General features: G+C 40.2%; 1 protein-coding gene across 1 annotated transcript; it reads right to left on the bottom strand.

Annotated features, from left to right (window-relative positions):
* Positions 1-27,549, bottom strand: LOC126049519 (centriolar satellite-associated tubulin polyglutamylase complex regulator 1-like). The gene is made up of 4 exons (XM_049826010.1): positions 27,431-27,549; positions 17,665-17,767; positions 246-376; positions 1-23 (listed from the first exon to the last, which is right to left on the bottom strand). The coding sequence occupies exons 1-4, from the start codon at positions 27,474-27,476 to the stop codon at positions 1-3; spliced, it is 303 nt and encodes a 100-aa protein (XP_049681967.1). The 5' UTR covers positions 27,477-27,549.
* Between the last annotated feature and the right edge of the window lie 299 nt (positions 27,550-27,848).

The following is a 27,848-nucleotide window of genomic DNA, read 5'->3' as shown; positions in this document are numbered from 1 at the left end:
CTATTGTTGCTTGACATACTGTTCTGTAATGGAAGCAGCACTGGCAACAAGGTGCTCCTATGCTACACTTCATGCTGCAAGCATTTTTTAACTATTCCACAGGCAGCTGTGACGGTGTCTCCCTATTAACAATGTTAGAACATTACAACATAGTGCGAAGTGTCGGTATTTGTACTGCATTAATAGCCTAACTAATGATTTTAATGTCAAGGTAGCAGAGCACCAGCAGATGCTGGAATACTTGCCTCCATTTTTCCCAACTGTTCGGAAACACCTCCAGAAGGTCCGAAGAAAAGATGCCCTATTGTGAGGGGTAGCTTGAACAAAGCTGAACTCACGGAACAAGATGTGTGTTCCTTGACGCACGCTGTTAAAACTGTGGAGATAAGGTCAAAACAAGAGAACGTTAGAAAGCTGAACCAGTGTGAGTGTTCTGGGGCCAGCTGGAACAATAGCAAGAAAACCACTGGCAGTTACATTTTGTGAAACCAAATCTCCAAAGTTTATACCCATCTGTTCTCTAGAGAGAAGGCTATTTGCAAAAACCACACATTGGAACTTAATTATAGGAATTAGAAGTTTGTGAAAGTAAAATTCATTCTAAAGAATCCCAGCGAGGGGTGTCCAAGAGCCACTTATTTGAAACCAATCCATTGGAAAATGGCTGGCCAAGAGTAATTGTTGTTTATCTGACCAGAAGATGCCCTTTCCTTTAGTACCATTTGAATTTCACTGCTATTCTTATCACAGTTTTCCATGAAGCCACACACACACAAAAAAAAAACCCACCCCCCAAAAAACACCAAAAACCCCTCTTTGACAGAAGCCTCAAGATTTCATTTCTAGCTTACTGAAACTTGACTGTATTGGATGTATAAAATCTACTTCAGTTGTCATGAAAATCAGATTGTTGCTTCACTAAACAACACTTTGCACTAGTGCATTTTGAAAAGAGTAGCTGCTCATTATGATCAATAGTCAATTTGATATTCACATTCTTGTATTTTAGTACAAATTTCTCATATTTGAGTTTTAAGCACCTTAGGCTAACTTACCATAGTAAACATTTGTCTTAAAAAGGTTTCTCTGAAGCACAAGCTCTCCTTTTCGCATGGTAAAGCTCAACATGCAAGAACAATAGAAATGCAAAATACAAACATTCTATACCAAAAAGTATAATGACAGGGTTGCCTCAAAGATAGATTTTATGCATTTCACTCTGCATTGTGCAAGTAGGACAAAGCTTTCAAACACTCCAGAGAGATCATTAAAAACATTCACTTGGGACAGCAGCTTAACTCTCCCACATAGGAGAGAATTAATGAAAAGATACAAGTTTACTTTCATCACAGCAGAACCTCTCCATAGGTAGCATCTCCACAACAGACAAAATCCAGTGGTCAGTGTGAACCCTCTCAGTTTGCAATTTTAAATCATCTCTTTAAATATAAATAGTTTAAATCACTTTATCCTTCATAGTATAGAAAAGGGTCTCACATTTGAAAGAGAATTATACCAGACACAGTTGAGCAAAATTAAAAAGTCATGTAACAACTGGGGGGTGCGTGGAGAGAAGCCAATTCAATTTTTCAGAAAAGAATCACAATTTCTTTTTTTTAGTGTCCTGGTTCTCAAGGACATGTGAGTAAATTGAATTTTTTGTCATCTGTTGAAAGCTACGTGCAGATCTAGTCCTCCTACCCAGAAGGAAATGCAACTCAAATAAAATAAGTACAATCACCTTATGATTAAGAAACACTCGTGACTCTTGAATCCTGGACTTAGGAATACTCTTTCTGTAAATAATATGGACAAATATATTATTTTGTATTTATGAACCCTTATTCATGCACTAGTGCTGTACAAACCAGAGGAAAGCACAGCCATTGTCCCAAGAGATTAAAGTAAATAAATAAATCATGTGCCTGATCAAAATATGCCAGAATTACAGGAAAGGGCTCCCATGACTATCATTGTAAGTAAAGAGTATTCATTACAAAGTGCTGTAGCTCACTGCCTTAGAGTGAACCAGTTCAGAGTAAGGAAAAGTAACTTGCATAAAGTCCCACCAGATGCCTGCGACAAAGCTGGAAATGGGATTTCAGATCTTCTCATCCTAAACCACAGCCTGTAAGGCTTGTTTCATTTCTGATTTGCATTGTTTTTGCGAATTATTTGACAGGCTGATAGAGAAAAGCAGGATACGAATGAAAAAGAAGAAACTTGGTGTCATATGAGAAGGCAGCTTTCAGAACAAAGACACAAGTAAGGGAGACATTTAGGAAGGGAAAGAAGATGAAGGCACAATGGTACAATTAAATGCACAAAATTATGTTGCTCGGAACAACTACAACACATGCAACATCTGCAAGCAGATCCTGGCACAACTGTCATAGAAAGGTCCAGATATGAAGCTAACATACTATTAACTCACAGCAGACAGCCCTACCATATTACTCCTTAGTTCTAATAAGTGAAAACTTGAGTCACTTGCATTTTCAGTATGGGATGGCTCTCTAAACCTAGCAGGCAGAAGGGTATGATATCATTTGTTGTTGCTTACTCAGTTAAAAGAGTGGGTGGATATGTTGGAACATCAGCACACCTGGATGTGCTGACAGCCAAGTGCCGCCAGCTAGTTGAGTAAAAGAGGTACGATGTTTCTTTCATTCCTCATTTCTTGCAATCAGATTTTAACTATACAATGGAAGGATTTTTCCCCAAAATCTCAAGACTGCAAGCCTGGGAGTCAGAATTTTACCCCAGTTAATATGCTGCATTTCAGAGACCCCACTTTATAAATTCCTTTTTATAAGTTGTAAAAGCTCAGCTCAAAGGAGCCAGCCCATGATGGAGCTATCCAGCAAGCAGCCCAATGACAAATCAACAGATCTATTCTCAGGCAGGGTTAAGGTCACTACAAGAGACAGGAACACTATACATTTTGAACAAACTATGTATTTTGAAATTCCTTTATCATGGGTAGATGGGCAGTATGAAAATAACTTGGCCACCTTTTCCTTAACAATTGCTCAGAGGTGAAGTTACTGTTAAAAGTGGCAAGTAGTAACAACCTGCAGGTAAACCCTTCTGGAAGAAAAAGAAGTGGTGACAACCCAAAGCTGTGCAGGTATTCCAACAGCACGCAGGGAGTATGACCAACACCTCACCTATGATTTTTATATACATGTGAACAGATGTCTTTTCCAGTTTCTTTTGAACACAAAAATGGAACAGGCTGCAGACTCAGAGGAATGGCTTAAGTAAGCAAGATATCAACAGCAAAGCAACAAACTTAGCTCAAACATTCTCAGCAAGTTCACCAGCTGCTGAGATTCTTCCCTCAGCATTGCTCAGTCTTCCCTTTATCTACCCTCCTCTCACTGAGCAACTCATACCCTTAGCAAAGTTAGGTGTCCAGAGCTTATCAGCACATTTGCAGGAGAAAGACTTGGGAACAAACTATCTCAGCAAGGTATTACTTTGTCCTCAATCGTTTAGAAATGGGTTTGTGAACCCACAAGCAGGGAAAATGATTCTTCACTCTTCTGGTTAACTTCTTTCCCTCTTTAGCCATTCAGTGCAGCCATCTGCAAGAGATTCCTTCAAGAAGAAACCTTTCAACAACTCTGCAAGTGTCCAAGCCTCCTATTGCAAACCTAATGGTTGCCCAGGCCCTCTACATTACCAGTAAGTAGAGCAGGCAAATTAGAACATTAACAGAAGTTACTAATGACATGACTTTGTCTTGCCGAAACTGAGACTAGAAATTGAAGTGAATGTTCATTAGTTAACACCAGTTCACTGCAAACACTCATATTTCATGCAAGAATTGTTACGCAACTGGATACTCTGTTAACAAAACAGCTTTTCCCATTCACTTGTGAGAATATTCTGAAGAAAGATGAGAAAAATAAAGCAAGGTTCTTGCTCGATGGGAAGATCTAAAGAAACTTTTGCAGTAGGGACTTCAAGATGCTTACTTTTTCATTCCTTTTCTTTACATGCCCCAGAGCAGCCAAACCACAGAACAGAGTCTCTTCCAACACGACTGCTGAGAAAGCTGCATCTTGCAGCACCCCCAGTCTATGCTTGTGGGATGGCACGTGCACCTGAGAGGAAGAAAAAAAGTTCTGGGAGGAGACTGCAATAAAACAGCCCCAGCTCTCAGAAATGGCTATGCTGGGAACTCTAGTACTCAGGTGCTGCTTCTCTGAACAGAGCTGCTTTCAGTAAGGCTTTGTCTTTTGTGTAATTACATTTCGGCAACTTGCCAGAGTTCAGAAACTTTCAAGCACTCTTTTCAAACCTTTGGACTTCTAAATAGATTGTAAAAGTCCCAGGATGCTATGGTAACATCCCAATTGAAACCCACTACACTAGTTAGCCTCTCCCTCAGGCAAAGCCAAATATGCACAATGCAGAGAGCGCCCCAAGTCCCCAAGAAGGACAGAAGAGCTTGCCAGGACCCTGCTGTCTCCCTAGCAGGTGCCACCTTTGGTTACCATGCAAAGAGCTGAATGAGTTCACAGGTTCCCTCCTCTAGTAAATGGAAAACGAGGAACAAGGACCATTATTCCTTAACTTACAGCATTACTGCTTGCATTTTCCATCAAGAGCACGATGAAGGAAGAATATCAGATTGAAGGCTTATGCTGCTTCTGCAGCATGAACAATTTCCCACACATGCACTACTTTTCTTCACAGTTACACAGGTGTCTAAGTCATTAAAACAGAATTGAGTATCTTCAACAAAAATAAGGTAGGCTCAAACGCAAGTTGCCATTGGAGGTTATGTCTAGACTGACTGAAACATCTGTAGAGAGAAACAGTGGAGAGGACCTGATGTCAACATGGGTATCTTAGGGTTCATTTTTTCTTGAAACACGCTCTGGACTAGCTCTAGTCTGGTCCCATGGCCTGAATGCTCATTTGCAGTTGGAACACATCTTCCAGTTTAGTTCCATCTGAAAGAAACCCAGGTCACGAGCTCCAAGACTGCTTCATAGCGTGAACCAAAGCACAGTAAGTAGGGATAATCAGGAGTATTAGGATTAGAGACTATGGTACAATGGGTAACAAAGAACTAGCTCTAGCAACAGAAAATACTGACATTCAAAAGGCTTTAAAACCCAGGCAATTTCTGTTGTTAAATAACTCATCCACACAAAAAGCGTCCCCAAGTGACCAATCACACTTACCCCAAGGCTACGCTCTGAAATCGGGAAGTAAGGTTTACCTTCCCTGGAAGGATCCCAGAGAGCAAACACTTAAAACTGTAGGCACCATTGGGAAAAAAATCCCAGTTTCACTGCTGTGATGAATACATTACTGCTCCACAAGCATACTTTAATTTAAGATCATTCTATTCATCACCTATTGGTTTAAGTGAACTACACTACTTGCAATATTCAGACCGATCATGGGATTGTTTCTTTAGCTATCCCTCTTGGATGGTAGCATAGAAGCATTAGCATTTCTCAATTCAAAGCTGTTCTATCAAGTGCTGTTTAAAATTCCACAGATATTAAAATTTGGGACAATGAAGTCAGCCTCAAGGAAATCACCATCTTCCTCTAATGAAATTAGCAGTGCTTTTTAGGCACTTCCTCTGAAATGTGTTAGGAGTGTTAAGACGAAACAGATGCTGAAAGTTATTCCTGATGACTGACTTTAAGGAAAAATCCTTTTTTAACAGCCAGGCAGATAGGAAATCATTAACACTCTCAACATTTGGTGAGACTGGGTGATGTAACGCTGCAAACACAGAGACTGGATTTTTTGAGATCCTTTCTGTCTCACCCACTCAAGTTTATTTCAGCTGAAGGGTGTGGAAAGAGGGAAAGGAGTGACACAAATTTTAATGATTTGTTTTCAGGCTTCTTGGTATAGGCTCAGGAATATCTGTATTCGTGGCAGAATTAATACAGGTGGTACAGAGATTATCCCAAGTACTCTTTGAAAGGAAATGAACCACACCACCTGTGACACAGCTCAGAGCAGGCAGCGAACAAGCTTTCTTATGTTGCTTTGTAGCAAACGAAACCCTCTGAGACCTGTCTACAGATTCTGGAGAAGGAAAGGATTAAAGGAGTTGCTGTGCTTGCTCTTTATTACCCAGAATCCCTTTATCTTTTTTAGAGTCCCCCTCCCTTAATTTTTCCTATATTAGGTCAGTAATTTAACACCTTGAAGCTTTCAAATCAAAAGCTAAAATGACCTTACTGTGTTGAATTATTAGCCCAGGATTTAAAAAAAAAAAAAAAGCAAATGGGAAGGGGGGAGATCTCTAAAAACAGAGGCCTTTTGATCAGAGCAGCATCCTGCAGTTTGCTGTAACTCAAGCTGGCCATTCTTATGTAGTAGGAATTAAAGACTCCCCCTGCCAGGCAGGGCCCTATTAAAACACAATAGCCATTTGAAAAGGGTAAGCAAGCTGATATGGATATAATAGGCCACATATTGGGGCCCCTTTCTACTCTGAAATAAAGCTTCTTCTTAAGAGTTATGAGCTGGGAAACCTAGTATTCAGGAAGATGGGAAAGGGCATACAATGGAAGATGGTAAATAGCCCTGCAGAAACCCTCCAAGGTGCTTAAGGGAAAAGTAAAGAAGCCTTCAGAGATAAGCATCAATCACGCAGGACTAGCTCTTTCAGTCTGATCAGGTGCTATTTCAGACCACATGGTGTTTCAGTGAGTCTGAAAAGGTCTTGCTGGTATAAACAGAGATTTAGTTTTTACAGTAGAAAACAGCGAGTTGTGCACCACAGAGACAGCTGCACGAATACCATTATAACTAGTTTTATGGAGATATTGCAAGTTGCTACCCAGCTTCCCTCAAAAACCCTTGCCCTTTCCCACTACAAAACCTAAAACAAATAAATAAATAACAAAAAATACCAGAATTATAACTACACAAAGAAAACTGCTAACTCTCCAGCTAAAGTATTTAGTATTTGTTCACGCTGGTCCAACTAGACATTTTGGGGCAAGAAGAAAATTCCTTATTGAACTGCTTTATAACCTTCTATATGCTGAGGGTATGGGAGAAGTCCTCAATAAGCTTTACTGTCATAAAGCCGTGATCTCCATTCTTTGGCTTTCTTTATTAACCAGCAGATGTATTTCTGCCCTCCCTATCACGCTGTGAAATTCATTCACCAGCTACAAGATACTATAGAAACCATGCAGTGAACCTGCGGCAAGGGTGAGAAGATGGCACAAAGAAGAGAAACACTATTAAAAATACAAGCAACACAAGGTAGTGTTCAGATTTCCTCTAGTCTAACAACAGTTCTGGAAGTAGCTATGGAATTGACATCGACTAGAGATGGATTTTGATACCAAAATGTCAATGTCCACTGAAGGAAGAGTATGAATTTGAAAATTATTGAATAACTGCACCCATCTTGTACTGCTGAGATCAAAGCATAATGCCAAGTGAAGGCAAACTGGCTTCTCAGAAAGTTGAGGCCAAAGTATAAGCATGAGCAAGGGCCTGCTTGCTCCATTCTGCACGTAGTCTCATGTATCTCTTATTGTAAGACAGTTCCATGTTTTATAAATTAGACTTTTAATTATTTTAAAAGGTAGCAGCACAATCACATTATGACTGTGATGATGCAGGAACTACTGAAATATAACTTAATGACTGTTCCAAAGAGATTCAATACTGGTGCCATGCATGCAGCCCCCATATTTGCTCTTTTCAGTCTTGGTTAGACTGGAGAATTTCAGAAGAAGAAAAAAATTTACAACTAATACTTTCTCACCTATTCAGTTGCCTTGGCAAGAACTATAGCACCTCAAAGACTGAGCAGCTTCCAATATTTCCATCATGGCAACAAATGAACCTTGCCAAAATTTCTTAATATAGATGAAGCTTCATCATTTGACGTTAATGCTAACTCTGCATTTCGAGATTGCTTAGCTAAACCACTTTGTGCTCACCACAGCTGCTTGGCTACAGTGTTGACCAGCTACAGTTTGTCCAATTCATTTGAAGATACACAATAGGATTAGTTTTACAGGACATGAGGTTACTGCAAGTCTCTAAAGCTAATGTGTTCTGGAATCTGTGTAGTTTCAACACTACACAGCCTAGAAAGTCTCAGGTTCTCTGAAGACATCCAGATTTCTAGACTTTTTCTTCTTTTTTTCTTTTTTTTTTTTTTAAGAAAAGGAAGATAAATCATATTTTTAAAATAGATTTTTCAGGCAAGCTACAAGACTTTCAGCAGTTTGCTATTCACAGGCATTCAGAGACAGTTACGGGATTTTATCCTGTAAAGGATAAGGAATCCTATTATGGGATCTTATCACTTCCCATTGTTACAGGCATTTGTTGAGTTTTACAGCTTGGCATATCCAATTTAGGAGAAATTTTTCATTTGTTGACCTTGTCCACATTGGAACACACATATTCTTAGCAAGACAAGCAGAAATGCTCCTCAAGATTTTCTGTGATACCACAACATTTTACAGCCTAAGAATGAATACAAAAGTCCTTCCAACACCACAAAACCAAAAAAACCCACCCAACCTCAAATTCTGATCCATCTTTTCTTAAAGATCTTTAAGGGAAAAAATAAAGTGTTCCTCAAACTTACACTACTTTATTCCAATTTAATACAAAGTCTTACAAGCTTAGCTAGATGGAAGCCAAGAACTCCTCTGAAACTGATCTCGTATATACATATAGTAGCCTAGACTCACACCAAAATGCTTCATTAAAACCAGAACTAAACCATATGAGTTAGTAATACAGAGAAAGGTATAGTTATTGATGAAGCTATCATGTATTCAACAGCGGTTCTCTTACAGCTTGAGACATCAAAAATTTTATTGGAGGAAACAGTATGTTCCAAACAAAAAAAAATTCCTAACAGAAAAATGATAAAACTATGCCTTTTAATTCTTAAAAATAAAGACCTCCACATATAATAAGGGAAAACACACCAATGTGTACCAAACTTCCTACATTATTATGTTTTTCCAAAGCTGCTATTCCCTAGTGCATTTCTACTGGATTCCAGGTGCCAGTTTCACATTACTAAACCAGTTTTCTTCAAAACATTTACAGAAGCTGCAGGAAATTCAATCCTTACAGCATGTGACGAAGCATGAAAAGAGATTACTGCTTTATATACACGTTGCAGATTGTATGCAAAAGACTGTAAATAGTCCCACTACATCTGTTGTGAATATGTCACTATTTATCTTTCTCATTTTTTCCTCATATATTCCAACAGAGTGAATTCCAACAGCAAGCACAGCTGAGCAGTTTTCCAGAATTACGGAGAAAGGTGCTTGTCAAACTGTGATCTCAGCACTGAATATCTATTTTGCATCACGGTGAGCTCTACTACAGACCTCTCCTCATTGGAAGACGGACAATATAAGATTGCCACAGTTCACCAATTCTGACTTAAGGGCCCTTTCACTTCTGCAAGAATACAAACCAAAACAGAGCAGAGATTTGTGATCAGAAATGCAAGCATGGGAATAAGGCAGGAACTACCTAATACCACAGATATTAAGAACAATTAGACTGATGGAGAAAATAAAATTAAACAAAACACCCTGTAGCATCCCAAAAAGGACCTGATGAGCACTATGAAATACCCAACTGATTAAATAAGTTATGGCAAAATAACCACAAAGAGCACATGTAGAGGAGGCTCCATAAAGATTTTCTTGGGAACAGCAATGACTTGCCTATCTATTTTGTTGTACTGCCAAATGCAGACAGTGGGATGGACTGAGGAGTAGGGAAACGGTATCATAAATTCACATAACCAAGAAAAATTACTTCTTTATTGCCTTCTGATCGAGATCAGAGAGATCAATTTTCAGCAAACCTTAGGATTTTGTCCTTTTCACTCTCTCCCTAAATTATCCAGACTTGTTTCAAGAATAAATTTACACATTTGAAGTGTGTCACAATAGTCTGATTTTAACTCCCAGCAGGGATCATGTATACATCTCCGAATTTGTACAAGTAATACTAACAACTATGATGAAAAGCAATAAAAAAATTGGAAGCATAAACAGAATTATGCTAGAGTTATGAGCTAAGACTAGACAGAGGGTAGTACATTCAACTCCAGCCCAGAGAGAAAACACAAACACAGTTGTCAGATACATATAGTCCTAAAGCTTGTACCATTTGCCAAGTTTCTGGACTTTGGCTTTTGGAACATTTCTAACATCTGTTTTTCAGTTTTATTAGCTATCAATACTGCCTATATGCAATTAGATTTAACCATCATTAGGAAGCTCAACTTGATGGCAAATGCGTTGCATTTCAACATTCAAGGTTGTAAGAAATACAAACATACCTGACTACATAAGGTCTCCATAAGGTAGCCAGTCCACTTCTGCTGCAACTATTCTGACAAAGACCACAAATAAATATGTAATTTCCATGATGTAAAGGAGTAGGAAAGTGGGCAAAGACTGCACTGCTACACCAGTGAATACATACTAGAAGCATCATAATCTGACCATACTGCATATAAAAGCTGTGATTGCCTCTCTTCAAATAGCAAGAGCAGAGTGCAGCTCAAATAAGTGCAGAAGTGAAGGGTTATCTACAGATAACTAACTACCCTGTGCTCACAAGATGCTGATATCAAGTGCTAACATTCATATGCTATGGGAAGTTCTCTAGAGTTTTCCGTCACCAGAACAGTATTATAAATTTCCTGAGCGGAGTGTATTATCGCATGCACCATCAATGGTAAACATTGTCTTTCATGTTCAATTTTGTGTTACTCCTTTGGCTACAAGCCTTCCAAGATTGTCCTGCTTACCAAAAAGCTTCTTTACCTTCCCCACCCACCCCCGTATTTCTTTGCCAGGGTTTGGACTCATCTGAGTAACCACTTACCTGTAAGATTCTTGAGTATGTGGGAATAAAACACTACATTTTCTAATATATTGGCAGCATACAAACTACAGTGGGAATCAGTGTGTTATTCCCATTAATATATGCATTTTTTCCAGCTGTTTACTCAACAGCAGTCATCCCAATCAGCATATTTGTCAGGCTAGGACTTGTTGCAATGTTTGTTACAAAGAAACAACTCTGGGAAAACCAGGAATTCATAGATCCTGCCTGTCAGATGAAGATACCAAATGCTGTTTCTGCTGTCAAGCAATTCTGTAATAAAAACACCACCCTTGAGGTGGCAGATCTAGAGGTTCTGGACAAAATATATATAACATTAAACACAAATAAACCAAGTTATCCACAACACCCAAATCTTCCATAGCTCTCATACAAAACGCATACCACATGCACAGTAGACTAGGGGTATTGAAATCCAATTTCTAATATGGGTTGGAGAAACTTAGATTACAAGGAAGAGACTTAGCCATTCTGACAACTCTTCTCTGTAGAGGTAAGACTGAAAGGCAACAAACAGACTTTAACAGAAAGGCTTTGTGTCCATTAGCACCACTCTAAGTGGAGAAACATGCAACTAATAGAGGTTCCCCAGAAAGATTTGTCAACAAATGCAGTCCTGCAAATCCATGTACTCTGTGCAGAGAGAGTTTGAAAATGTCTCTCTCATAGCAACTCATTCACATTAGCTGGAAAATCTACTCCTCAGAGCTTCTGGCACAAGTGCTGTGTCTGAGTGCATATATTCATTCTCTTTCCACAGATAACTGATGAGCAAAAGAGAGGCAGACAGCACTCTTAGGCAGTGCCCTAGGGATCAAGGAATCCCAAGTGAGAGCCTGTCGGGAACCATCAAGCACATTATACCAGCTGAGATTTTCAGCCCAAAGGGCTGCTTCACAGCTAGGTCATTGACAGCAGCATCTTCATACCAATTGCGTGGCTCAGTGCAGTGTTGCATTGAGTGTGATAATTTTGTCTTTTTCTCTCCAGAGCAGAAGACATGTAGGAATCCTGAGAGTATTGGAGGAACACAGGAAATATTATTTTTGCAATCACTCATAAGATTATATCAGAGAGAATATCAACATTTTATGTAAGAACCTGAAAGTACTGTTACCTCCCAGAGGCTACCAATTTGTTCAAAACACACAGAATTAACACAAAAAAACCTCAAACACCAATGCCCCTCCCCCAAACAGTTTTACTGAGAAATTCTAATGAATGGCTCCATCTCTCAGGGAATCTGGCACAACCTGTCAAAGCCCTAAGGACCTTCTCACTACTATTTTTGCTCTTTATACTACAATTGTACAACACATGGACACAACGTTCTACAATGCTAGATGTTGTAAAGTACATGCAGTACAATATCACTTCTGTCTTGAAGAGCTTACACTATCCTTGCGAACAAGACAGAACAAGTTACTGTGAAAAGGGGAAAGATGCAGAGCAGACGACAGCAAGATGATGATGATGATAAGGCCTACAAACACAGAGATGCAAAAAAAAAAACCAACTAAAAATTGATGGCTTTAAGCTAGCTCTGAGAATCTCTCCACTTTATAAGCAGATAATTCATCTTCTTTCCAGTTGCCAATTAAGGTTGTCTTCAGCGAGTGGCTTATTTCTCATGGGCATCCCATCTGTCCTGTTTCTGGCGCTTCCCCCCTGCCCTCCCCCACAAAGGGTACTGAGACTACTTTAAAGAGGAAGACATTGTTTACTCTACAGATTTATTTAGATAATGTTGTACAGCAGTACAGGACTGAACAAGCCAAAAGTTTTTCTGATACCAAAGCCTGTGTCACTGCTATTGCCAGAGAAAGTCAAGAGAGCAGTATCATACTTGTCCCTAAGGAATGAGTTGAACAAATTGTTCCAGACAATAAGAGAAAATGAGGTACTTTCATTGCTAGAAGTTGATACGTCTCACTATGACATCTTCCTATCCAAGGATCTCAAACTATATAGCACTGACAGTCCTGTTACCCCGAACAAAGCAAATATTCTTTTGTGTAGAACAGGGCTCTACACAGCACAGAGCTGGTATTTTGAATTGCCAGGCACACAACAGATCTAAAAGCAGTATCTGACCCCCGACCCCCCCCCCACCAAACACACACATCACAGACACCTTCTCAGATAAATATTATCAAACTGTCACACAAGATCCAGCAGGGGCACTTCAAGTTAGAGCCAGCAGAAACATCCTTTACAGAAAAAGGGGATCTCAGACATCAGTTTGCAGAGCCCAGAGTAGTAGTGCTCCATCTGCAAGCTAAAAGCAAGATGTCTTTCTCAATCATGCTCCAGCTGGCAGGTGATCAGGAATACATTTCACCAGAAACAAAAGAAACAAGAATTGTTTTGGGAGAAGAACATAGATAGAAAAATGCCTTTTCCTGTGTCTCCAGTTCACTTGTGTTTTGTGTATCAAACACACTATAAAAGTGATAGGAAGAAGAGTCTCCTGCCCAAGCTAAGTTATTGCTGATCAATACTTCTGAGCTTTCCAGAGTCTTGAACAGAGTAGCACATCTACCTGCAAACCAGAAGAGAAAGTTTCAAGCAAAGGGTTAGCCCAGAGAAAAGCAAAAATTACTAGTAGGAAGTCTCTTGGTCAAAAATTTTTGTTGCTGCTTCTTCCAGCTGAAGTGAAAAAAAGTCACACAGACTCCTTTAAGATCCCAGAAAATACAAAGTGGGATGCTATGCACATTCCCTCTCCATGATCAAATGCATTAGCATGGGGGCCCTGTTTTTCTTTGGTACAGGAAAGATCAAGAAAAAAGGATGATAAATAATGTATAGGAGGATCATGTCCCTTTAAGATATGTTGGCACAGAAGTTAGCCTGGAAGAAGTAAAGCAGCATTAGTGTGTAATTACACAGAGGGCTTTCAAGAGTCTGCATTTCATGCAGATTCAAAACCAGTGCAGAGATTTCTTGGGTTTGTAATGAACAAATACCAGTAGCATTTCAGCATATCTATAAAAATCAAGACTAGTCCTAAGAGAGGCATTTTATTTGTTTAGCTAAAAGATGTGGATTAATTGGCAGAAGGGTGATTGATCTCTATTCCTGTAAGAGTCAGGGGCGAGTCAGATGAGGGAAGCCTCAAGGTACGCCCCAAATTGAAAGCAGATGTCCACATGATTGGGACAAACGAACAATGGAATAAAGTAGGAGAAAAAATATCCTTGAAGACTAAAAATATTCTGCAAGGAGAAACATAGAGATGAAGGTCAGCCTTCTGCAATCAGCAATCCTGGTGCTAGGCTGTGGGTAGCAGTAGAATACCTAGCCAATTTCATTGCCTAGAAACAACTAGAAACACTCATTGCCTGCAAAACACTTACTGCTTGATCCATACAGAGCTACATGACCACAGTTTTCAGCTATGAAATTTCACTCAGGTAAGCTAAAACCCAACAAAATTTTCTTAACTACCCATAAAAATAGTTGTTGTAACTAGCACAAACATTTGAAGTGACTCATGGTGAGGTGGGGCATTGCAATGCATGATGCAGAATCCATGATTGCTCAAGTGGTGAATGCAGCAAGAAAGGTCCATGGAACACCACTCTATTGAAAAGTGTGCCCTCTGAAAAGAGTTTGGAGAATATCTAACACCCATCCTTGACACACTAACTTCATTACTTCTGAAAAGTTACAGAACTCATTACTTTATCCCCATACACATTTAAAAAAAAAAAGGGGGGAGGGGGGAAGAAAAAAGTCACTTTCTTGGGCCTTACTGCTAGCTTTCTAAACCCTGGGCTTGGTCTCTAATTTTAAGTGAGCATAAATAGAGAAAGCAAAATGTTAAAAACTGGACAGCTTAATACCAAGTCCCTTCATCTCAAATCACTGCAGCATACTTCAAAATATGCACATGACAATCCTCTCACTTAAAATAACCTAGAACAAGGAAAACACTGGGAGAATGTACACAAACCTTCTGGAATCTCACAAGTTATCTTTGAGTTTGAAGATACTGAGATTAAAGATAAAAATCAAGATCAAGCTTATCTGCTTGGCAGAGGAGGGTAGCCTTCAAAGCATAGCCTGAACAAATGTTGACAAGTTGCGTGAATGAACAGAAATCTATTGGGCAGTGAGGGTTCACCACTAAGCCCTGTGAGCCTTTCGTAATAGGAAACTTTGTATTCCGAGTCTACCTACACCCATATTGCCAATCATTTATTCTCCACTTTAAATAAAGAATCCCACATTTCAAATCTTAAGAGTTTCACAGCTCTCAAAATCACTAAGCTTGTTTGTGCTTTGGTACAGGAACACAGTTTGATCTGCTAAACTCCAGACATACCAAGAAAAAAAAAAAAAAAGCAAAAAGCAAAAGAATTACAAGTTCTATATTACTTACAGAAGAAACGAACATGCAGTCTTTTCCTGTCTTTCAAGAAATCAGAAGCTCCACAGAACAGTTTGAACAAAAAGCCATTATAGAAATTCACATCTTTCTTTGAAAATAAATGGGAAAAACACGATCTTCAGCACCTATGTCAATCAGAGGGTTGTGCTCTATGGTGACAGTTTTGTTTGTTATAACAACCTTGAATTACTATTTACTCTTTCAAAGGCAGAAGAGGGATAGGAAGTGAAAATAAGATGGTTATCATGTCATGATGAAGAAATACTATAGAGAAGCAATGTGAGCAGTTTCAGAAAGCATGGAAGACCTCTTGCTCACCATTTAATTTAAGTATATATGATCAGAAGTTTAGAAAAGGCCCTGAGGTGTCAGCTTCAAAGTAGGTGCAAACCAAATCCAATCTGGAGAGATGCCTGAATAACAAATTCAGCTGGGTATTTCAGAGCCACCTTGCCTTCAACTCTGGTAAAGAAATCCTGTTGGTGGGTGGAGGTCATCGTAGTCATGCTCTTTATCTTTCTTAAGCTCTTGTTTACTATTTGTTCAGCTGACTTATCTCAGTATTACTTTCTGTGGAAACTCACCTACATCAGATGGAGTATCATGATTCCCAATCACGTCAAGTGCACAGGTTGTACCTTCATTTGTCCCCAATACCTACTCTCAATGATTAATTCTCTGCAACCCCCACTTAACAGTGACCACAGCAACTTGCTCAGAACATGGAAGTATACTGCTCCTTGGTTTGTGTAGTAAGAGTTTCATACATGATACTATGCATTTTTTTAACTTTGGTAGTCTACAAAGAGGGAATGCAGAGTCATTTTGAGAGTTTGAGCTACTTCATAACCAACAACAAAAAATATTATATAAAATCCATGTAGTACCAAGTATTATTTGCTTCTAAAATAGATTTCCAAGGTCTTTTAAAATCATTATCCATTCTAGTTACACTAAGCTACAGAAAAATGTTAACAGTAAAACTAAACAGCCTTGGTAAGCTGTTTGATTCTTCTAGTAAAATTGCCTTTATACTGTTTTGTATGGGTCTTCCAGATTTTGCAACATGGATCATTCATGCCACATGAAAGTACTTTGTTGAGAGCAAAAGAGATAACATACTACCAAGAAACAATATTGTCTTGTTACAGTGCCACCTATCTAAAAAGAGCTGTTATACAAACAGATGTAGCAAGATGGCTGATATCTTACCTCCTCTGCCAAGATGGTCAAAATCACACTAGTCGGGGGGGGGGGGGGGGGGGGGGGGGGGGGGGGGGCAGAAAAAAAAAAAAAAAAAGCTTAAAGAATTTCCCCTCCAACTTGCTGCAGTATTTATCTTAGTTACTCATTTACCAGTGAGAATCTCAGTTGTTTAAAAATTGAAAATGTACATGGGGCAAGAAAATATAATGCAAGTTGTCCAATCAGTCGAACTAGCAAGTTAGACCTCATTTGGAGATCAGGTGGACACCGATGTGCAGAAAAAACCCAAACCAAAACAAAAAACACACACACAAAAAGAAACTGTGGTCAACTGAGAAAGCAAGCTATTCCTATGCTTTGAGATCCTCTTCCGCTGCTGTAGTACAGAAACTGTTGTGAAATACTCTACACATTGATTTGCCTCAGAAAAAGGTAACAGGAAGGAAGCAAGCAAGGCAAGATTTTCAAATGGGCATCAAAAGACAGAGACTTATAACCACTGCAAGTACACACATTACCAACAGATCTTTAATGAAGCTGCCTGGAGTTTTAGACATTGTGCAATACATGATCAAGTTGGCAAAACATACAGCAATCGGCTGAGTCAACATCAACAACATTGAAGACCAGCACATAGCTTTTCCCCCCGCGAAAAAAATCTTTCCAAAGTAGTAGGAAGAGATTATCTGTGTTAATTATTATGTTCATTATTTAAGGACTTATGCAGGTTACAAGGGAGGAAGGGGCATTCTATTAAAGCATTCAATAGGCCAAAAATCACACAAGAAGACAAAACAGTTCAAATTCAGAAAAAGGAAGAATGAGTGCTGCTGAAACCAGCAGCAGTCTCTGCTTTTGATACTAACAGCCTTGATTAAGGCAAGCAGAATTTGGTTTTCTATATGCTTTTAAAAGCTCTGTTCCCCAAAGTGACTGCTTCACATGAATGTTTGTAACAGAAGAGGTACTGAACTGTACGAAACCCATGCACGTTTCCGAAACATGCTCAGGCAGCCCTTGGCTAACCCAGTGAAATCCAGCATTCACAACATAATCAGCATGTGTCCAGCTCCATTCTCCATGTACCCTGCCTGTTTCCAAAAGCCCCCCTCAGACTGGCCCTATTGGCAGCATCCTGATGTACTTACTATTCAGTGAAGAACCTGGCAATGCCATACTGACTAATATCTTCTCTGTTCTCCAGCAGCTGGCTCACTGCATCCTCCATGTACGTGAGGACATGTCTTTGAGCTGCAAATAAAAGACAGTAAGAGACAGAAATTAGAATACAAGGGGCCTGCAAAGCCCAGAGCCAGACCAGCCTGGTTGTGTGCCTTACACAACAAGCCAACAAGCATTTGCTCCCTCAGAGAGTAGAGGTTTCATTCCCCCAGATATGGATAGTAAAATTCCCGACCTAAATCCTGCTTTCTTTCCCGGCTACACAGAGATAGTCATTAACAGTGCTGACCCTTTTTCAAAATCCCCTGGGATTCTGGAAGCGAAGGAAGAGGAGAAGGAGTTGTGAGACTGCCTCACTGGAAAATGCTTACTCAAGAGAAGTTCCTGATCTCTGTTCTGAGTCACAGCCATCTTTCCTATACAGATTGTCAATGCTGTATTGATGGAGCTTTTGCAGAGCTTTAGGTGTTCCCTGCCCTTCCCTCCTTACCAAAGCCAAGTAGCTCTAAGGTTGTTCTGTAAAGTTTTTTTTTCCTAAAGGTGCAAATAAAAGTACATCTGTTTCCATACAAGCATCAATGAATGTTCTTGGAGTGGCAGGTGGGGAACAGGTCTCAATGCCAAGAGAGATTTATATTGCTCAAGAGTCAGTCTCAAATAGCTGCCTAAACCAAACATACGGAAATTTCAGAAGTGGTGGATCTGCCAGTACTCAACCACTCACTTGGTGAGAATGCCACTCACTTTTAAGACTACTGAGTAAAGATAGTTTGGGACAACACAAACCATTTTGCTGCTTCTGCAGGGGGCAGACTCTGTACAAACCAAGCATTTACCAGGGAGGAAGCCACACAGATTTGCCACTGAGCCCCTTTGATGTTTTTGGCTAGAAACCAAGTTAGAGCAACAAAGAGCCGAGTCTGGGGTGATGCGCCAGCTACCAAGCAGCAGACTTTCCAAATCTACAAGTTCAACAATCAGAAGACAAGTCACAACAAACCCAGGAAAATCATTCCTAACCTGGAAAGCACACAAACCCTGTTCCCAAAGCACACACCTCCATCCTAAACACGTATGCTACTGCACCTTTGCAAGTAGTGTCGTGTCCTAAAAAGGAGCAAGAGATAACCCTTAGGGGATATAGGAAAGGCAAGGGCTGTTCTTCCTCCTTGCCAATCTGCTCCAGACTTGGCAGCATCATCCCCTCACCAGCAACTGGCCAACCTCAGACCCACATCAATATGCTTCAAACCATTTTAATTTGTGCTTAATATCCTGGTAAGCATCAAGCCTGCACCACTTGATACACAGCATGGAAGTCCCTTTCATCTTAGTGTGAGGCAGGTGGACTTAAAGAGAAGCCCGGAAATGATTATTCCCAGTGGATACAGTGATTAAAAGTATGTATGAACATTGATTGCTATCAGGGGATTTCTCTGCCTAGAACACTTTTCAGGACAATGGTAAAATTGGTTAAGCACACCCTGGAAAATACCTTGCAGCTGATAGCAAAATGGTGAGCCAAAGGTTCAAAGATATTATCTGGTACTAAAAGATACAGGGCGTAGCTTTATTTAATTATTTTAATGCAAAGGAATAAATTTAATTTATGTGAGTGATTAAAGAAACATAGCTCTGCGCACCTGTGTCCCCCGAGGGAGGAATGAGTCGTGCAGCTCAGTCACAGGCTCAAGATAACAGCAACTGAGTAACTTTATTTCAGCCCATCCTTCCTCCCTCTTCGTTATGCAGCCCATCTTGCACTCAGAAACTGTCTTTCCAGGCCCCTCTTGAGCTGTCAGCGGTACCAAATTAAGCCAGGAAACGGTACTAGCAGACAGGCTTCCACTCATCTCTGCCTGCAATAACTTCTGCTCAACTGCAAAGCCTTTCTCAAAACTTTGTGGGGAAGTATACACTCCTTTCATAGGATAGGCCCCATCAATGAAACATATTTTTGTTATTTTGCTTCTTTAGAGTCATTAATCTCTCCCCTAAAAGCCTATGGGAATAGACAGGCATGGTCCCACAGTGCTACAAAGCTCAATGTGGCTGACCTCTATAACAAATACCTTCAAGTCCGCTCCTGGAGAATAAATTAACTTTCAACACAGAATTTCAGACATTTCTGTCACACTTAAAAATGTACACGTATATACATGGGTCACTGTTGAATACAGTTGCTAGTAAAAGGGTATTTCTGTTAAGCTTTTTGTTGCATGGCCTAAGGATCCTGGCAAAGAACCTCTCTCCCTATTTCCCAGAAGGTAGGTAGAGGCGTGGGGGAGGGAAGAAATTGGTGAGCAGAGAAACTGAAATAAAATAGCACTTGCAATCTCCTTGAGAAGTCTCTCTTCGGCTCTTCAGCTGCTGTGCTATTATCCAGGTAGCACAGTTCACACTGCCAAACCAAATTCCAGCTCTGGCTTCCTGTTCGTGGGCTGCCCAGTTCCATGGAATGGTACAAGTAGTATGTTTTATAACCCAACCAACTCTACCCTACACAGAAAAGTCATAGAATAAAATCTAATATGCAGGCAGGTTCTAGCAGGCCAGAAAGGCAAAATAAAGTGCCAGGAGTCTGGTTATAGCAAAATAGTAGTTCCATAATTTATACAAATGGTACTTTCCATAACAAACACTGGAACCATACTGGAACATTAACTGTTTATGCAAACAGAGTTATAAATCCGTGGGGTCCTGTGCAAAATAAATGAGATGATTCATATGTTTTAATAGTTTTTGAAAATTCAGGGGGATATGGTGTATTGGTATATATATTGCTCATACTTTGCAATAATAAGGCAGCAAGTCCAAATCAGAATGTAAAGCCCAAATACTCACGCAATTGCGCCATTACAGCTTGCTGTCTCTACTCATTTTCTTCCTGATAGAACTCCTGTATACTGCAGCTTCCACACAGGAGGTATTACAACAGGTTATCATCCTCAGCTTTTATTTGTTTATGGCTTATCGCAACAAAGGTTCTCCTCCCTACTCGTACAAAACTTTCCAATGCAACCAATATTTGCCAAACTCTTCCCTGAAATCCCATGCAACTACCCCAAACAGTAAGTAAACATGCCTGCCACACTCATTTGGTAGGTGCTACTCTTTGCTGTCAGATTTAAGAACTACCAGGCAGATTTCACAGAAGGATCTCATGGATTAAGTTCACAGAGGAGTCTTCAGGCAGCCCATGTCCTAATGTTAAGTAGATAGCTTTGCACAGAATATCTTAATTCTTATCACTAAACCACTAGCAGCGAGGTTACAGTTAGAGCCTCTGTTCAATCAGTAGCAATATATACAGTACAGCTCCTCCAAAGCTGGCCACTGCAGCACTTAGGTGAATGGCCTCTGGTGGTAATACCACCACACTCACATTCTCACACCCCACCATCACTCACATGCCCAATGTTTAAAGTGAATTTTGGAATAAATCCACTTTCAGCTTAGAACTAAATTCAGGGCTGAACAGTGGCTGTTTAATTCAGACCAAATTATATAAATCTCCTCCATCTTACAAGTAAAAGGAGAAACGAGGATTACATCCACAGTCAATCCACAATGTCTATGGACATCACAACAACCGATTAGAAAATCACAACTAATTCCATTTAGCCGTAACTGCACCAAATCATTTTGCATGTGTATTTAAAATAGCAAAAATAGTCCTTTTATAAGCCATCAAATTACTTGTTTCAATCTTTTTATGAGAACAAACAATCTGTTAATTCATAAGTTTGATTACAAATACTGTAAGAACAAGCACTGATACTTGAAAAATCTTGAGGGAGAATTTAATGCAAATAATACCACTGCATGAAACAGAATACATGCACTGAAATTCTCAAAGCCAGAAATTCAGGAGGAAGGAAGAAATACATGTCACCTTTAAGTAATGATATTGCGTATATGTAACATTCTTATTATCAGCAGTGCTGGGGAATGGAGAGGATTAAGACCTTGGAAGTGCCACAGTACTGTTTGTGTCAGTTACATGATACCTACTTCAGCATGTATTGGCAACACAATCACGTTAACCATACTGGTTTTGCATATTAGTTTCCCAGTTTTACAACTTAGATGCATCTCCCTAATGCTATGTTGATAAGAAGATTCTCTTTCCAACAGGTTTGCCTTTTCTAAAGGAAGAGAAGAAAGACTGAAGATCAGTATACCAGCACACTCACCAAGAAGTGATGCTGCCTGTCATACTTGAAAGGAATAGCAAACATGGGACGGCCAATAGATGCAATAAAAATAGCAGCAGATGTTGCAAAGAAAAATAAAGTGTGCCAAACGACCTGAAGAAAGAGTATGATTGGAATAAATTGGTATCAGATAGTAAAACACATATCACATACCTTGTTTAAAGAAGCAGCAGAACAGAGCCCTGTAGTGGAGGTAAGTATTTATCAAATTATTATCAAATCAGCTAGCCACATTATTGCTCAACTCTTCATGAGAGATGACTTATTCTGGAACATGAGCTGTCTACCAAAACAATTTGTACTGTATGTACATAATAGGGCTTTTTTTTTAATGGCTGGTTCATTCCTGGCATAACTGAATATATTGAAAAAATCAGGTGGGAATTCCTGGATAATAAGACCAGTTTTTATTAGTGATTTGCCTCCTCCTCAACTGAAATGCTGAAAATACACACTATTTGATGCAATTAATGTTAAGATTCATTTCAGTTATCAGAAGTTCAAGAGCACAACAAGCTTTAATGTATTTGGAATACTTCTGCCATTTTTTAACCTCAGAGCGTATAAAGTAACAGCTAAATACTAATTCAGAATTCATTCTGAACTGGAGCTTAACTAAGGACACTACTGTATTATGCACATAGGAAAGTCACATCTATAGTAACACAAAACCAATTTCATACAAATATTACCAAAACTATAATGACGCAAGAGGGAATTAGTAAGGATACAAACTGCAAGACCAAATTCATGTCAACTCTGGAAGTTTTTCCAGCATTAATGGTCTTTCAGGATGCTCTTTTTAATCTTTCAGATATCGTTAAGGATTTCACCCATTCTCATCAGGGATTTAATCTCTTCAGATATTGCTAAGGGATGGCCTGAGCAAGGGAAGTATGTAAACAAAATGATCAACTTAAAAGCTAAATCACTACAGCTGTAGTTCCTTCCAGCTTTGCACAACTTCACAGTGTAATTTCCCATTAACCCTCAAAAAAAAATTTTTTTTGAAGGACAGAACATGTAATGAAGTACAAGTAGACCTTGTCACACCAAAGATAACACTACTATGCGAGACATCCGCTGTTACTCAGGAACACATGCTAAGAGGTCACACAGTATAACTATACCGTATTTCATATGTTCACAGTTTCAAAACCACTTTCAACAAAAAATTTAAGAAATGTTTCAGTTTATAATTTAATCTTGACCATAACTGAAAATTTGTTTCAAACAATTAATCAGCATATTTGTCACAAACCATGACATTGTACTCTTTCAGTTTGCACTCCTGAGACTGCACACAGACTAACTTAATTGTCTAAGTCCTTCCAGCAGACCACCTTCTGCAAGATATCGTACAGCTGCTAGAAATCATCACCTCACCAGTGCAAAATTGTTGAGCTATCTTTTTTTTTAAAAAAAAAAAAAAAAAAAAGCTGAATTTATGCTGTGTATTATTAATGTTGTGGAAGTAACTGTCATTCCAGCTTGCTATAAGGCATTAAGTAGCCTAACGGTTCCCTACCTATTCATACTCAAATGTAGAAGGACTATGTACTCTCCAGTTCTGGAACTCTACCTTGATCAGGATCAGATTTCACCTGTTACCTTTCAAGTTAAGGTGGAAGTCCTGTAATGCAACAGCAGGTTTGGAGATGAAATCTCCATCTTTTGGAGAAAGTACTAGACTGAGTCCAAGAAGATTCAAGCTTAACTAACATTCCTACATGCAAACCCCTATGCATCAGTGGGAAAGTCATTTATCTTCCACATTATAGTTGTCCTATGTGTACAACAGAGCAAGAAATTTAAAAAAAAAATAAATTTAAAAAAGGCATTCTTTTCTGCTTTTTAGACCATAAACTCTTCCAGACAGAGTACCTCACAGAAGCTCACCAAATATCTAGACTAAGAGAAGACTCAGTATCAGCTGAGATGCCTGGATAACAACATAACCTATACATTGATTATGCTGTTAAAGAAAACGATTGCACTTGGACTTTCCAAATCAGTATTTCTTAAGACTCTTCAGAAGAAAAGTAAACCCTAGGTACCTGCAAAGTCTCTACATAACTGTTGGGAGGTACTCAGTTTTGTAAAAGCACCAATACCATGAATGTTCTTTCTAATCACGAAGCCCGAGACCTCTTATGAGAGAGATGAGGAAACACAACCATGTTTCTGGCACTCAGTAGCCCCATGCTTTACTGATAAGGCATTTCCCTAACAGTATTTGTGTTCTTACATGTCTCTCATTGGCAAAGGAAGAAAAGAAAGCATATCCTGGAGTTGGGGAGTAGAGGGGAGGAGAATCTAGAGAAAAATAAAAGTTCAAAAATTTGCAATAATCTACTGCTTTTTCTCCATAACCGGGGGGGGGGGGGGGGGGAGGGGGGGGGGATACAATTTGAAGCTTTAGAAGACAGCTGCACGAGCAGAACAATACACTAAGTGCTCCATTGCCTGCTATAAATAACTGAGCAATCACCAGTTATTAAACCATAATGAGGAAGGCATGGAAAAGTATCTCAAATAGGCCTCATTTTGCCTACTGTAGTTCCAGTTTCATTCATTAAATGAGAAACACATTTTCATCACTATCCCCAAACACTAGATGTTGTTTATTCAGTGAAAATACTGTTTTAAATGTCCTGCTTGTTACAACATCTTCACTGTAGCCTTTCTGCCAACTCTGCAGACCTCATCTCCTTTCCTATTCACTGAGTATCAGTCATCTCTGTTCTACTTACTGTCCCACAATCATTGTGGTATGAGATGTGTTGCCCTGATTTTTATTCTCCAGGAACTCTGCTGTACCAAAGCTTTGCAATTATTTTTCATCTTAAGTGAATGCTTAATTCTCTCCCTGTTCACTTCTATTTTAGTTCACAACTGCTTTTATTTCCCTCAGCATCCAAACTGGATGTGAAAGAATCATCTCAAATAGGAAAAAAAAAAAAATATATTAATGCAGCAAGTAGCATCTAATGTTATTTTGGCCACTCATTTCATTTGTTGGCCTGTTTTTGATATTGAAAAAGGAAAAAGGGAAAAAGAGGTTAGGTGAAGCTTGCCCATTCCAGGTCAGGAAAGACAGTGTCATCTGATCTGGGAGGCTCAGAGAATACCTTATGTGGCAGCCTGGGGCAACACAACTTCAGAATAAAATTACAGAAAGCAAAACTTATCACAATTGCTTACAACCCCACATGAGACAACTACATTAACAAGACTTTGAGGCACACAATAGAACAAATCCAAAGAATGGTGACTTCAGAATACCAGGTCAATGTAGAAAACATAAAAGCATCTTATGAAAACATGTGGGGAGATGTGTTTATTGGGGGGGGGAGAGGGGCAGGGAGAGTTGGAGTTTGGGGGGTTTTGTTTGTCTGTTTTTTAACCACTTTCCTACTGCTGATACACAATTCATTCAGTAGGATCTGTGAGCAGTTTGATAAGTTACAAAGCTCATGAAGACAAAAACATTGGTAACATTGGTAACATTTACAGCTAATAACAATACTGTAATGTAGCAGACACTTTTTGCCCCTCTAATAGACAACAGATATTGCAACCTAAACAGAAGGACATACTAAGTGAGCTACAGAACAGGCTCTTATACAAGTTATTGCTCAACCTGACACGCTTACATGTGTGTCTTTTTCTGACCTCAATGTCAGAATAATTTCTAAGGTTTTACAAAATGAAAAGGGAATGGTAGATCAGCATGTGGAACAGAGATAAAAGGTGGCTCACTTTAAGTAGGCTAATAAAGCTGCTTGCACCTAACAATCTTGCACATCTCTTAGAACTCATTTCTCAACTTCAGATGTTAAACAGAAAACTGGTTTATTCTTACACTTTAAGAATTTTTTGTCTGCTTCCCAGACTGTTTTGAGTGATTCAATCCTTACTGACAAGTTTAACACAAGTAAAAGTTAAGTGCCTGTTTCATTAAAAACAATTAAATTAACCTAAAACCAAGTTGGCTCATTAAAAAAAAGAAATTTTGCAAGTTTCAGCCTAGAGCAACTCTGGAAAAGTTATGAGTCTCTCTATTAATGCGTAGGTTGAAAATGCTGATGTAGTGTGATAGAGTAGCACAAAACCAAAGGGTGTATCTACATGGCACACTGCAATACTGTTCTCGAATACCTGAACTAGCTCCAGAATTGAAATCAGCAATAAGAACTTCAGCAAAGTGAGTCTCCTGAGAATCACCCCAAATGGAGCCCTAAACAAACTCTTTTTTCGGCCTTGAGTTTCCTTAACACAGAATAGCATTGCAGCTATGCAGGTATACACAAAGTACCCTAACAGCAGTCTAGCACCAATACCACAAAGAGATTCTACTCTAAGATGAATTAGATCAATCCTTTGCTTAAATACTTCATCTCTCTTTAGTGCTATGATGTGCTTTGAAAGAACAGTTGGATCCCTCCTCATTGACACTATTGCTAGGCTGAACAAACTAAGCTCTGTTAGCCTCCTCCCTGCAAGACAGGTTTTCCATTTACTGGAAGCCAGCAGTGTTTCTCTAGTTTTGTTCCATTTTCACTTACCAGAGACAGCAAAATCGTGTGGTACAAGTAGCACAAAGCAATCCATGCCATTTCTGACCTTTCCTTGTACAAGAAAGCCACAGTAAATGATGTATACCCTTATAACAGTCATTACCAAACAGCCTCTCAGGCCTAGAAAGTAATGGCTGAAAAGTTTCACTTCAAAAATACTGTCTTGAACACACTCCAAATGCTTACTGCTTGTAATTAATCTCCTCTTTAGGAATTAAATGAAGTCATATTGACATTATTCCATCCTAATTATTTTTATTTGACATATTAACACAGAATCACTTTGCTCCTTAGTTTCCTGGAACATCAAGCAGTAACACAGACTGTTACAGTCAGCTTAAAAGGATGTAGTCTGCAAGGGAGCGGCTGCTTTGTAAGTTAAAAGATTTCCATTTTATGTGGGAAACATTACCAACGTTACCTTATTTCAGAAAAAAAGCCGTCCTTACACATGCCGGGAAATGAGCATAAAATACGGTTGCTTACGTAGACCTGGGAGCAAAACAGGTTGGTAATGGGCTAAATAAGGTTACAGTCTACCACAGAGCAGCTGGACGTTGCTTGTTACTACTCACATGGCAAATGTGACAGGGGAGGAGACCGCAGCTCACCTCCCTCAGGCCGGCGCTGCCTTCATCTGAGGGCAGCGCAGGGGAGCTCCCTGCGCCCAAGAGGGCTCCGCAGCCCTCCCACCTCAGGGGAGCACCCGGGGAAAGCAGCGCCCTACGACACTGAGCTGTAAAGCCCCCCCCCCCGGTGCCGCCCCCTCCCCAGCCGAGAAGGCGGACACGGAGTCACTCCTGAGGGGTGAGGCCGCTCAGCCGCTGTCCTCGGGAAGGCCGGGCCGGGCCGCAGTCACCCCCGGCCCCACCGAGCCCTCCCCCGGGGACGAAGCCCGTCGGGGCGCTACCCCGCCGCGTCTCCCCGCTCCTCACCCAGGTACTCGGGCCCCGGCAGCGACAGCCGCTCGGGGCTCAGCATCCTCCCGCTGCCGCTGCCGCCGCCGCTCCCTCACAGTTTCCGTCCGTTTCCAAGGCGCCCGACGCTCCCAGCGCTCAGGGCCCGGCGCTACTCGGCCGCTCGCCCCGGCTGGGAACACGCCCCTATGCCGCCAGGGTTCCGCGCCTAAAACCGCCCGGGCAGGCGCAGCCTCAACCCCCGCCCCGCTCCTACACCCCCGAGCGGGGCCACGGTGGGCTTCCCCCGCTAGCCCGGCCGGTCTGCACAGGTTACAGGCTGCGGGCAAGGCTGGGAGGCCGTGAGTGGTCTCTGTGGTGGATGTCTGTGGAGGAGTGTGGTGATATGGCGGCCTGGCCTTGAGGAAGGGGTTGCGGACAAGATGGCGGCCTGGCT

Source organism: Accipiter gentilis, chromosome 22 (genome assembly GCF_929443795.1).
Source record: "Accipiter gentilis chromosome 22, bAccGen1.1, whole genome shotgun sequence".
NCBI classification, from domain to species: Eukaryota; Metazoa; Chordata; class Aves; order Accipitriformes; family Accipitridae; genus Astur; species Astur gentilis.
This window is presented reverse-complemented; position numbering and strand designations above follow the sequence as displayed.